General features: G+C 35.7%; 5 protein-coding genes across 5 annotated transcripts; 2 read left to right on the forward strand and 3 right to left on the reverse strand.

Moving 5' to 3' along the window:
* Positions 1 to 33: 33 nt before the first annotated feature.
* On the forward strand, positions 34 to 1,220 carry MELLADRAFT_50279 (uncharacterized protein; the record flags this gene model as incomplete). The annotated part of the gene is made up of 2 exons (XM_007415804.1): positions 34 to 549; positions 637 to 1,220. 2 exons carry the CDS (start codon positions 212 to 214, stop codon positions 1,007 to 1,009), a joined length of 711 nt encoding a protein of 236 aa, XP_007415866.1.
* Positions 1,221 to 1,268: 48 nt separating this feature from the next.
* MELLADRAFT_111493 (uncharacterized protein) lies at positions 1,269 to 1,823 on the reverse strand (the record flags this gene model as incomplete). The annotated part of the gene is made up of 2 exons (XM_007415872.1): positions 1,269 to 1,543; positions 1,664 to 1,823. The coding sequence occupies 2 exons, from the start codon at positions 1,821 to 1,823 to the stop codon at positions 1,269 to 1,271; spliced, it is 435 nt and encodes a 144-aa protein (XP_007415934.1).
* Positions 1,824 to 3,995: 2,172 nt separating this feature from the next.
* On the reverse strand, positions 3,996 to 7,992 carry MELLADRAFT_45324 (uncharacterized protein; the record flags this gene model as incomplete). Its single annotated transcript, XM_007415871.1, has 8 exons — positions 3,996 to 4,559; positions 4,634 to 4,689; positions 4,771 to 4,897; positions 4,966 to 5,229; positions 5,318 to 6,690; positions 6,768 to 7,602; positions 7,691 to 7,747; positions 7,819 to 7,992. 8 exons carry the CDS (start codon positions 7,990 to 7,992, stop codon positions 4,296 to 4,298), a joined length of 3,150 nt encoding a protein of 1,049 aa, XP_007415933.1.
* Positions 7,993 to 8,284: 292 nt separating this feature from the next.
* On the forward strand, positions 8,285 to 9,117 carry MELLADRAFT_26709 (uncharacterized protein; the record flags this gene model as incomplete). Its single annotated transcript, XM_007415805.1, has 4 exons — positions 8,285 to 8,386; positions 8,463 to 8,484; positions 8,556 to 8,679; positions 8,757 to 9,117. Coding segments are annotated over 4 exons (609 nt in total), but the record flags the coding sequence as incomplete, so codon positions are not given.
* A 698-nt stretch (positions 9,118 to 9,815) lies between these two features.
* On the reverse strand, positions 9,816 to 11,391 carry MELLADRAFT_79147 (uncharacterized protein; the record flags this gene model as incomplete). Its single annotated transcript, XM_007415870.1, has 4 exons — positions 9,816 to 10,523; positions 10,599 to 10,737; positions 10,822 to 11,063; positions 11,138 to 11,391. The coding sequence occupies 4 exons, from the start codon at positions 11,217 to 11,219 to the stop codon at positions 9,946 to 9,948; spliced, it is 1,041 nt and encodes a 346-aa protein (XP_007415932.1).
* Between the last annotated feature and the right edge of the window lie 970 nt (positions 11,392 to 12,361).

Below are 12,361 nucleotides of genomic sequence, written 5' to 3' on the forward strand. Positions count from 1 at the left end.
GTTCACTTTGAAAGGTTGCAACCACAAGACAAAGTCAAGTTCAACCATCAACCTTGGAAGAAACTCCGACCTCGAAACACAACACCGAATAGAAGACGAACTCGAAATACTATTGACCAAGAGGATATATCCAGATCCGAAACACGAAGAAATCAGCAAGAACAAACCTCGAAAGCCAATTAAGAAAATCTTCCGAAGAAACAAAAGAAACATGTCATTACCACCATTTCAAAGAATCACATTCGAACCAACCGAATTAAATTTCATCACACTTTTAACTGAAAAAATTCAATTTATACCAAATGTAAAATTACCGAAATTTAGATCAATCAATTCAAATTTCTTAGGTCCATTTGAACCATTAAAAATTATAGAAATTCCATTTTGGATTTCAATTGAATTCAAAAAGAAATTTAAAGGAAAGATCATTTGTCCTGATTGGTTATTGATAAGTGAATTAAAAGAGACATTAAATTCTGAACTCTCAACCGTTCGCTTTTCAGAATTACCATTTCATTGGTTGGAGATGAGTAAAATATTGATTGACATGTAAGTTTTTGAAATGTTCTATCATTCCTTGACCCCCAAAGAAATACTCTAGATGAAGAAATTTCTAATCATAGATTTATAAAATAGTGCACCAGATGATATACCATCATTACCCGAAGTACGATCAATGTTAAAAGCAATAAGAGAAGTACGTCAAACGAAATTAAGAAATGGTTTATCAGGATTGGATGGAATACATTTAGAAACTCCAAACTTATCTGCTCTAGAGTTAAATGAATTACGTTCAGTCTTTAATAAATCGAATTTAAATCTATTTCAACTTCATCCTCAATATGATTCATATTCTCAATATGATTCATCTCAAACTCAACTCGATCTTAATTTCAATCATCATGATAACCGTGATCTAACTCCTATGGATCTTTCTCAATCTACTATGAATCATTCTAGTCATTTTCCATCTACTGATACTGCTGATCTCACTGATTCATTCGTATGATTGAAACTTATTCTATTCTTTTCAATTTGATCATTCACTTTCCATTCTGAAATCATTTCGCGCAGTTGAAATCAAGTTAAGATTTTCTCAGACTGGAGTCTTATTTATCTAACAGTTTCACAAATATCAATGTATTTCTTTGAAACCATCTTGTAGATTAACATACACATTTGGTCAATTTACCCTTGCAATACTGAGAAGGTCTTATTGTCTAAAGCTTTCTTTGAGAGTCCAATCTAGTCTTTAAACCAAAAATCGGTCAAAGGTATAGACGGTGACCCTCCAGACTCGGCCAACCTGGATGGCCTACTCCCACATGAGGACCACTGCCACCAAGGCCTACTGCTCTACTAGCCATCTCTGAACCGCCAGCTGGAGTTCTCAGTGCCACTATTGCAAACCTTTTCCAGCACTCGAGGTTGAGCTCAGCACAAATCAGGGATTCCAGGGGATTCCCATCTTGGTTTTGATTGGATACCCCACCACTGCTTGCACGAGCCTGTTCCTCTTGATCAGGCACCTCTTGAGCTTCCCCTCAGTCAATGACCTATTCATCTCATCTCAACAAACATTATGAATGATCTCCTTTATCCTTCATTAGATCGTGCCATGAAGCTGGCAAGCACAGTAAGAGAAAATACAAGAAAGGCGTACCAGACAAGATCTGGAAAGCAAGTCTTTCAGGGTTCAAAAAACATGTGATGGAATTCAAAGAGCATGTTGCACTGGCAGTCACAAAAAAAGCAACCACCTGCGCTGAATTGCTAGCCAGTACCTTTTCAACAAGCCAACGAACCCACCATGTTTGTGACATTGGACAGGCAGTTTTAACAAACAAGCCAGACACAACTGAACTTCAGTGACACTGAGGTCAATGTGATGTACCAGGAAAAACGATGAAATAACTTTCCTGAACATCATTGATGTACTTGACCTTCCAAGCCTTCCAGTAAGCTTACAAGATGACCATAAAGTTCATATGTAGACAGTTACATAGAAAACAGTCTGGCCTCGGATTGCTTTTGTTATTGCTGTTACTAAACCTGTTTTGCCTATTAAAAGACTTCTCAAAGATATGGGTTCAATCAATATATCCTAGAACAAACAAAACAAAACCTTGTGGTTTCAATCATATGTTGTAGGAAAGAAGTATCGAGGTTTAAGCCAGATCATATGAGATCTCCAATTATTTGGAAGTAAAACAGCTTGATCAAATGAATATCTTCTCTCAGTTTGTACAAATCTTTTTTATGCAAGGAAAATCTAACCTAGTCTGGTCAATCAAAAAGAAATCAAAATATTGAATTCTTCTTTGATAAAACACCTGAGTAGGAATCCACAGGACATACAAATCAATTTAAAACACAACAAAGTATCAATTTATCCAATTAACAAAGGCCATAAAGATCTCAACTTTTCTTAGATCATAGTCTAGAATTGAATCTGCACTCAAAAGAAAACCAAATCACATCTTTCAATCATGATAATGTTTACTTACTTATAATCTTCATGTAAGTTAAATAAATTTCTATTCAAAATTAATTGCACAACAAAGAAATAATAAAAAAAGTTAAAAATCTACAAAACCAATCAAAAGTTCATCAACTTCTAAACCTTCAAGCAATCAAAAACCTTTCCAAGTTTTCATCCAATATGCAATGCAACAAAAACCTCAAAAACATTTCTTACATAAGTAATATACATTGAGTAAACTGAAATGAAAACTTGTGATACAATGATACATACATATTTCAAATAAACTTTCAATCCAATCCAATTATTCAACTCAATTTAAATTCCTTCCTCCTTTTCTATTTTTCATTCAAAAAAAAAGACTGATTTCTCTCTTCCTCAACAAGTCACATATATAAATTCCAAGATAAAATAACAAAACATTCTCTATTGATGTTACAATACTGTAATCACAGTGTGTCAAAAATAGATGCTCACATTGGGTTGAGCATTGATTTCTTGTTTTTTTTTGTTCAACATTCCTTCAATTTTCCTTTCAAATTCTTTCACTTTTCTTCCTGTTTTCTTCCTGCTTGTCAGCTGATTACAAGATCAACAAGAACTGAGCAGATGAACTAGACTTTCCTTGTGAGGCTTCATTCCTTAGCAAAGAAGCCTGAGGGAGGGCTGGCTGGCCCATCTGCTCACTTCATCTCAGCCACTCAGCTGATCCTCAGTGGTGTGCCTTGGAGCCTGCCAATCCGGGATTTTGAACAAGGTGCTGAGTTGTTCTGAGTATGAAGTGACTCATGAACTGATTCTGAGTACTCAACTGGGAAACTGGGCTCAAAGAATGCTCATCCAAGATGGAAATGAGCATTCTCCAGCAATGTACAGCAAAATTTGAGCAAAACAGCCCGATCACCTGAGCACTACCAAAATTGTTAATTGGAGGAATGTTGGATTTATTTGTGCTTCAAATGTCTTACTACATATTTAATGTATTTCTCATAAATGTATTTCTGATCTTGTCCATTTTCGTTGTTCTCAATTTGTCTACATTACATCATATAGCCCAATTAGGAACATTACGTCAATGGTGTTGTGACATCATTCATTATAATTTCATTTTTGTGTTTTCTTTATAACCTGATGTTGAACACCAGTCTGATGGTTTTCTTTTTCTCATCTGACTGTTTCTTAACAAAATCTTATCATAAGATTTCGTGTGTGTTTCTTTTTCATCTTATACTAAGATTTTGTTTTTGTGTTTGGATCCAGTCCAACAAGGAATCTGAAAGAGAAACAATTTTTTTTGGAGAACTCAGGAAAGTGCACAATGCTCACTTGTATATGAGCATCAAGCTTGGCCCCTGTGAATGATATGTATGTCATCATAGTTCTTATGCAAATACATCTCTCTAACTAGCTAGCCTTATAGCACATCATCATCAAGTTATATATATAATCAGATGTTTTGTTCAACTTCCATGAATTGGTTTCCTCTCACCTTTCCTTCATCCTCTAACATTTTCTATTCAAGTAAGTTATATCATTATATGCCATATCACCTTTCCTTCATGTCCTAACATCCCTATTCATGCTGTCATCAATCTCATCCTATATATATATATATGAAATCATTCATCTGTAAACATAACATTTATAAAATATCATGCTTTTGACAAAAAAAACTAATTTTAAAAAAAGTAAAAAACAAAGAGATATCTAAACGACAAATTACAACCTCTTCCCCTCCTCCCCACACAAACACACAAAACCAAACACGCAGACATTCATTTCATAAACAAAGTTTCCCTCATTAATTTCGTTTTTATGAAACCATATTCTCATTAGATTCAAATCCCGCATTCTTAGCCAAGATCACTAATCCTTCTAAAACATGTGAATATGAAATAAATTCTTCTGTACCTAATTCCGCTCGTTCTGTATTACCCAATCGGACCGGTGTAGTATGAGTTTGAAATCCTGAAATCGATTTAGGTTTACCTGCTTGTCCTACTACATTCACGGCTTGTCCTACTCTTACGGTGGTTTCGATCGGTTTACCTTCTGAATCAAATGTCATTAAGAATCGCTATTTTTGTAAAAAAAAAATCATATCAGTTGTTTCCTTTTTTTCCCGTATATTGTTATGAAGTAAACACTTACAGGATACATAGCTGGTGTTAAAAGGAACAATAACCAATGTGCCTTGTCCAAGATCACTAGAATTCATACCATCAAGTCCATCAGCTTCATCACAAAGTACACCATATAAATCTAAATCAAAGTTAATAGAAACTTACAAGATTTAGCATCAGTGAATCCCAAGATGGTTGATAACAATCCAGCAACAGCCACCGGTGACATAATTTGTCGATCAGTATGGAATGGACTCAATCCTAATGTTCCTTTACCCAAATGTACAAGACCCTAAGAAATCAATTCAATTAATCAGCTACCACAAAAAATATTATCCTAGACTGATTTCAATAACTTACCTGTGCAACTCTAACCATAAACAAACAATCCGGTTCACGATAATAATAAGTCGAAAGTTGTCTTAACATTTGAGCCAATCTTGCATTATTTGTACCAGCTCCAACTAAACCCATTGCAAAGATTGAATTAAGAGCTACACTTAAATCACTATCATGAGAATATTTCGATAGTGTATCTAAGACAGGTAAGATTGGATCTGAAACTGAAATCAATCCTAATGCTAATGGAACAGCACGTCTGATCGGTGCTTCACCATATTGCATCTAATTAGCATAACAGGCACAAAAAATTTAAAGAGGGTTTGAACATCAATAAACACTTTGTAAACTTTTGGAAAATCAAAAAACTAACCAAATGTCCAAAATGTCGTAATGACATCTCAGCTCCAACTTCTTCACCCATAGCAATGATCGCAATTCCAAGTACAGCTAGTTGTTGATGTAAAGTAGTCTGTTCAGGTACCTCGTCGTTTTTCTCATCATTATTATTCGGTTCTTCTTCATTCACAGTACTATTACTACTTGGTAAATGATGATCGGCACAATGATGAAGCATTGATTGAATCTTTAATACGTTTCCTGTACCCGCAAACAGACAAGATTCAAGCATGACCAGTGTTTGTTTACCGATAGCATGATCGACTACTTTAAGAGTCTCGATGATCGCATCTGCAGAGTCAGTTGAATCTTGTTGACCGAGGTAGAGTAACGCAAGACCTAATCCGAGATATCGACTCCATGGGCTATTGAGATGCTCAGTATCACGTTCCATCATGGCCTGAAGGATCGTTCGAGCAATATCACCGTTCCCGCTACCCACAAAGATAAAACCTAAAGCTAATGCTGCTATGGCAGAGATTTCAATTGAAACAGAAATATCTTCAACATGAGGTAGTAAAGAGCTCAAAATGTCCTCCCGATGCGTTCCAGCATAAGCAATTCCAATCCCAATGATAGCCGAAACCCTGATCGAGATAATAGGAGACTCGATATGATCTGCCAAGAGAGCTAAAGCTACGTCCATCTCCGTTCGAACCCCAGAGTGAAGTAATCCGTTAGCAAGTAAAGCACCAGCCCTTATATGATCCTCAGTAGCATATGTATATTTGTCAATTTGACTAATACCACCATCTGTGTCCCACAATAAGCTAACTCCAAGAGAAGCAGTAGCGCTCATCATACCATCATCCTTATTCTTATAAATCCAACTCTGACCATCTTCCAAATTGACCATCAGTTTATCATTGCCAAACCCAGCATTTACAAATGCATTCACAAAGGTTCCAGCCAAATTTTGTTTCGCAGAGTCTACTTTAGCATTTGCTGATGGAATGTTTTCAAGATGAGACTTATAAATTTCCTCTAGTGATTTCGGTTCGCTAACGTTCAAGTTCTTTCCAAATGCTTTGAAATGAGTCGTAAGCGCAGCATTGTTCAATACCTCATTAAGTTCCTCGTTCTCAGTAAGACCTGTCGACAAGGCTGGAAGTTGATGACGAGCGAGGAGATGTGCTAATTGTAACTTCATTGTATCATTAGAAGCAGAATCAAAGTCCTCTTTAACACCATCCTTATCTCCCATCTTGATATCTACCATCATGGATTCAGAGAAACGAGAATGAGATCGATAGATTGCTCGACAAGCTTTGAGGAAGTTGGTATCATCGGGTGGTACCAAGAAGTTCACACAAGAAAGCATGTAGTTACAAACACGAGAATAGTTGTCTGATATCCGAAAAGCAAAACAGAAGATCAAGGTCAAAATTATAATCATCAAATCGAAATCAATCAAGAAAACTTACGTTCACCCACTAAAGGTACAATATCATCAATACTCTCAAGTTCCAAAAGTAAATCCACTGCATCAGCTTCTCCATTATGACTCAATAAGAATGGGACCAGTTTCATAGCGAGCTGATGTAAATCCTTTCTCTTCATGATTTGTTCATCCGTTTCAAATTGATCATCATTATCTGGATCTGATTTGGATTGAAGAGCCAAATAAGCTTCACCAATCTCAGCAGCTAAATGTCGAACATATTCATGACCCCAAACTCCAGGTTCTTCTCCTTGATTAGCTTGATCGAGTTTATGACCCCTAAGTCGGAAAGCCAAAGTTTCACGTAATCCACTATCAGAGTATGTCATAGCTAAGACCGATATGATATCGGCTAAAAGGGTACGATCGGTCGTAGAAACGCCTCGCACCGTGCCTGGATCAACATGGAATGGAGGTGGAGGTGGTTCATCTTTTGAAGTTTTAGTAGTAGTCGAAGTTTGATTAGTTTGAGGTTTAGGACCACTTGAAGTTTGATCCTCGGTTTTCTTGTTCACATTCTCTGGTTTTTGATTTTGATCTTCATCTTTCTTCATTGAAGAATCCATCGGAGTTTGATTTTCATCTGATTTTTCATTTAGATTAGCCAACAAAAGTTCTTGTTTAACTTCTTCATCTTCTTTTTTAGCTAAAAGATATTCTTCTTTTGTACCCCAACTATAAAAGATGGCTTGTAAATCGTTAAAGAACGGTCGAAGGAATTTTAATGGTTTAGGTACTGATGTCATTGATGAAGTAGATGTTCTGATTAAACTTCTTAACATCTCCAAACTTGATTTATATAATTTCAGATCACTTTCCTAATTAATCATTCCAAAGAAGAATAAATCTCAATTGATGTTTAAATTAGAAATGAGAATAGGAATGAAATGAAGCGATCATGCTTACTTTCAATCTTTGTACCAACATCTCCAATTCTTCCTTCAAAGCAGCATCCTCTTCGCTCTATAAGGAAAACGAAAGATCAGATAAACGAAACCAATCCAAACCAATCCAAAAAGCAGAGAAGAACTTACTAATTCATGAAGTTGATTCTTTTTATCATTAAGTTTAGTAGCCACTTCTTTACCATTCAATCCACCACTACTTTCCTGATGACCGTTTGATTTCTTTTCAGATGGATCATCTTTTTTCTTTGGATCTTTAGATGGAATAGGTGCTACTAAAGATGTACCAGGGAGTTTTGCCATCTTGAAAGAATTGAATTTGAATTTGAAGACTAGATGAGGATGAAGAGAAGACGAGAAGGGTCAGTTGGAATTTCGATCATCAAAAATGACGCGCAAGCTTACAGAAACTTACATACACTCTCTCACATGTAACTGATCAGCGGTACTCTTTGACTACATCAGCTCAGATCCGACCCGATGACTTGACTTGACAACAGCTGAATTGGAATCTCAACTTTGACCAACCAACGACAATCATTCACCACACTTCAACTACTATCAACCAATTTGAACACTCACTCATCCAATCAAAATGCCAAAAGCTGAAAAAGGAACCCCCAAAGCGATCGCAAATGCCATGAAATCTAAAGGATTACAAAGATTAAGATGGTATTGTCAAGTTTGTGAAAAACAAGTTGAGTTGACGATTCATTCAAACCAAAAATCAAATTCAATCGCAACTGATTTTCTTATTTCTTATTCATTCTTAGTGTCGAGATGAAAATGGGTTCAGTAAGTTTCAATACAATCTTTCATTGATGCTTTTACACTAAACTGATTGATCTTCTTTTTTTGGAGTTTAGAATGTCACGCAATGAGTGAAGGTCATTTAAGACAAATGTTGGTAGTAGGAGAAAATGCAGGAAAATATATAAATACTTATAGTGAAGATTTCAAAAGAGATTTCTTAGCATTGATTTCAAGAAGGTAAACAATTCATTTCGATCCCGAAAAAAATCATCTCAGAAACTGACTTGATTTGATTTTTTCTTGGAAATATATAGGTGGGGAACTAAACGAGTTTTAGCGAACATGGTATATCAAGAATACATAGCAGACAAAAATCATTCACACATGAATGCAACTCAATGGATCACTTTAACTGAGTTTTGTAAACAAATGGGTAGAGAAGGAATTTTAGAAGTTGATGAAACCGAAAAAGGTTGGTATATCTCATGGATCGATTCATCACCTAAAGCCTTAGCCAAACAAGCATCACATCTAGCCAAAGAAAGATCTGAGATGGATGATGAAGAAAGGATGAGAAAATTGATTTCAGAACAAATTGAAAAAGCTAAGAATGAAGAAACTCAAAGATCAAATCAATTTAAAGATCATGATCAAAGTAAGGAAGAAGAAAAGGTTTTGAAACGTGATAGGATTAGTGAACCTATTCAACTTAGTTTTAAAGCCGTACCGATCCAATCATCTTCATCTAAACCGCTTCCAAATACAGACACCCAACCGAACCAATCCACATCCACACCTAATCCAAGCTCAGACCAACCCTCAAATAGTCTATCGATCTCAAACACTCAATCTAAACCCAAACCCAAACAAAACCCATTCAAAAAACACAATCCATTAAAATCAACTTCAACTTCTTCCAACAAAAAAACTGAATCATCAATTTCTCGTTCCATCACTGCACCTAAAAGTGCATTGGAATCGATTATTGCAGAAGAAGAAGCAAGGAAAAAGAAAATGAATCAAGTCACTTGGAGTGGTCCTTCTGGTCATGGTGAAAAAGGTTTACAACTTCGTACTCATCATAAACGTTGATGGAATCTTTGTTTCGGAAATCGGATGAATTGGGATTTCTCTTTTCTATCAGTTCTGTTTTTCATTTTTATTGTTGATGTATTGTAAACGTTTATCTTGTATATATGAAGATACTTGACAAGTCAAATTCATGATCATTTATTCAATTGAAAGAGGTTTTCGTGAGGATCAATATTGCACCATTCACGTAAGTCACGATCACTTACCGTTTGGGTAAAATTAATCAAGATAGAGAGATATTGTTCTTTATAAGTACATATTCGAAATGCAAAGGAATATCTATTATCAAACCAAACACTTCAATGTCTTTTAATGCATCTGTAATACAAAACGTTAATATACAAAATGATGAATAATCTTGTCTTAAATGAACACAATCTTCTTAATACATTTTTTTTTCTTTTTGGATGATTAAAGTTGATTTTCAATTAAGAGTGCCACTTGACTTGCTAATTTTTTTCGATTTTCTTCATTCATTTTTAATCCCAAAGTTTTTAAAGAATTAATCTTATTACATAGCGTTTCTAGATCGATTTCATCAATTCCCGATTGATTTAAATTCGAACCAAAAAGAAATTCATTTAATTCTTCATCTTCGGTTGCTTGATTTCCTTCTTGATCTTCTAATTGATCGTAATCTGATTGGTTAAATGGATCAAAGGTCGTACTTGAACTTGAAGTCAGTTCTGCTGAAACAAATGGTGAGAAATCGTCTTCGAATTGGTTCTCTAAACCGGTTGTCAAATCTGATGATGATGATGATTTAGAAGTTGATTTTATAAGAGATTTACCATGATTACTCCAATCGATTTCAGAAAGACTATCAACTGGTAATTTATTAGATGTGTTTGAATCGTATGAAATACTATTCAATTCGTTTTCTTCAAATAAATCGGGTTCCAAACCTGATGATTTCCTATCATGTTTTTCAATCTTGGGCCATGCAACACACTGAAGTGCCATAGAAGCTTCATTCAAGGTATCAAGATCTATACACCAAAAAGTTGAAGACTCGTAAGTGATCATCATTTGATTTCAAAGGTTTGAAGATTATTGTAACTTACCATAAAATTCAAAACCGAATTCTTGGCATGATTCTTCGATTTGATTGAGGTTTTGATCAGTTTGATTGGTTGATAAGATTACCATTGTAAGTTCTGATTCAAAATCATTAAAAGTTGATAAAAAGTCAATTAGGTTTTCCTATTTTTGAACAAAAGCCCCGAAATATATGACCAATTAAGTTTTCGAGACTCGGTTTAATGGTTTTTATAAAAGTTTACTAACGCTATCGTTTGGATTAGAAACGATTATTGAGACTTGATTGGTATGATCGTCTTCGGTTTCGGTATCAGAGAAGTCTTGATCAGTATTATTTGTCACATCGATAATCTTCACACTGAGGTTTGCACTATAATATTTAGTAATTAAACGATAAGTTTTATTTGAATCTTCTTTATCTTCATTAGTCTTGAGATCGTTAACCAAATCGAATGGTTCTGTTGTAGGTTTAGCAAGTTGAATAAGCCCTGATAAATGAAAGAAATCGTTAGTTTTTTAAAAGTTATGATGTTGATTGATTGTGGATTGTTTGAGAACTTACTTTCTAGTATTTCGATGGCAAGATTGAAACCTGAGATGGTGTAAATGTTTAAATGGTTTTGATTGGTTGATGACTTTAACATGATAGGTAAGTTGTAGTTGGATTGAGAATGAACTTGAACTTGGAGAATGGTCAAATCTTGGAAACAGAAATTAACCGAAACCCTAACTTGATAAGCGGCTACACGGCTCGTATGTAGCCGCCACGAGAGACTCAGCCATTGAGCTTAACATCACCTCATCGCTAAAGTCCTTCATGAAACCCCAGTTTCTCATATTTCATACTTTACTCAATCTCGAACTACACCAGGACCCCGGTATGCTCCTATAAGGGGTAGTCACACAGAAATGTGACTTTTGAACTCCCGTGGAGATACTACACATGGGATTATAGAGACCTGCCAGTTTCTGCCTTTGCTGTATTGCCACAGATTGCCACTCTTTAGGATAAAACCAGTCCTAGATCTATGGGTGAAGCCAGGGAAAGACTTAGCGGTTTGGCAGGGGCTCATCTCCGCGGAGCTCAAAAGTCACATTTCTGTGTGACTACCCCTTATAGGAGCATACCGGGGTCCTACTACACCCACATTCATGGTCAAAGCAATCGATCGGATGTTAATTCCCTTGAATCACCTCCGAGTGAACAAGAAATACCCTAGCATTAGGAGATGCGAGCTTCAAAGCTACTTTGAAAGTATCATGGAAACGATGGGTTACACATAATACCTTGATCACTGGAAAGAAAAAACACGCTCAAGAAAGATATACTTCTTTTGAGCGGTTCAAGGGTTTTTGTTGTGTAAATCGGATGACACGGTAGAATGCATTTGTCACATCACAGTCAAAGTGAAGCTTTGGGATGCTGATGAATTGTACATAGATCACACGAATAATCATAATGATATGAAGATGAAATTGTTCGTTATGAATCAAATTCTGGATTTTTTTGATAGCTAGTGAGAAGGCTTCTTTTGTCATCAAAAATTGATTTCCTCTTCAACATATCTTGTACTACGCGTCCTCGCAAATTTAACTTTGTTAAGAGACTTCACCAGGTTAAATCTCCTGCGGGTGTTTCACTACTGTCCTTTGTCGACTCACCTTTGCGTACCTTGAATTTGAAGTGGTGTTGAACTGGGCCTGTTGACTTGTTCACCAAACAAATTCAGGGTCTGACTTGAACACTTCTGTCGATATTAATATTTCTTCTCGTCAATTCTTAAGA

This window comes from Melampsora larici-populina (genome assembly GCF_000204055.1).
Source record: "Melampsora larici-populina 98AG31 unplaced genomic scaffold MELLAscaffold_54, whole genome shotgun sequence".
NCBI lineage: Eukaryota > Fungi > Basidiomycota > Pucciniomycetes > Pucciniales > Melampsoraceae > Melampsora > Melampsora laricis-populina.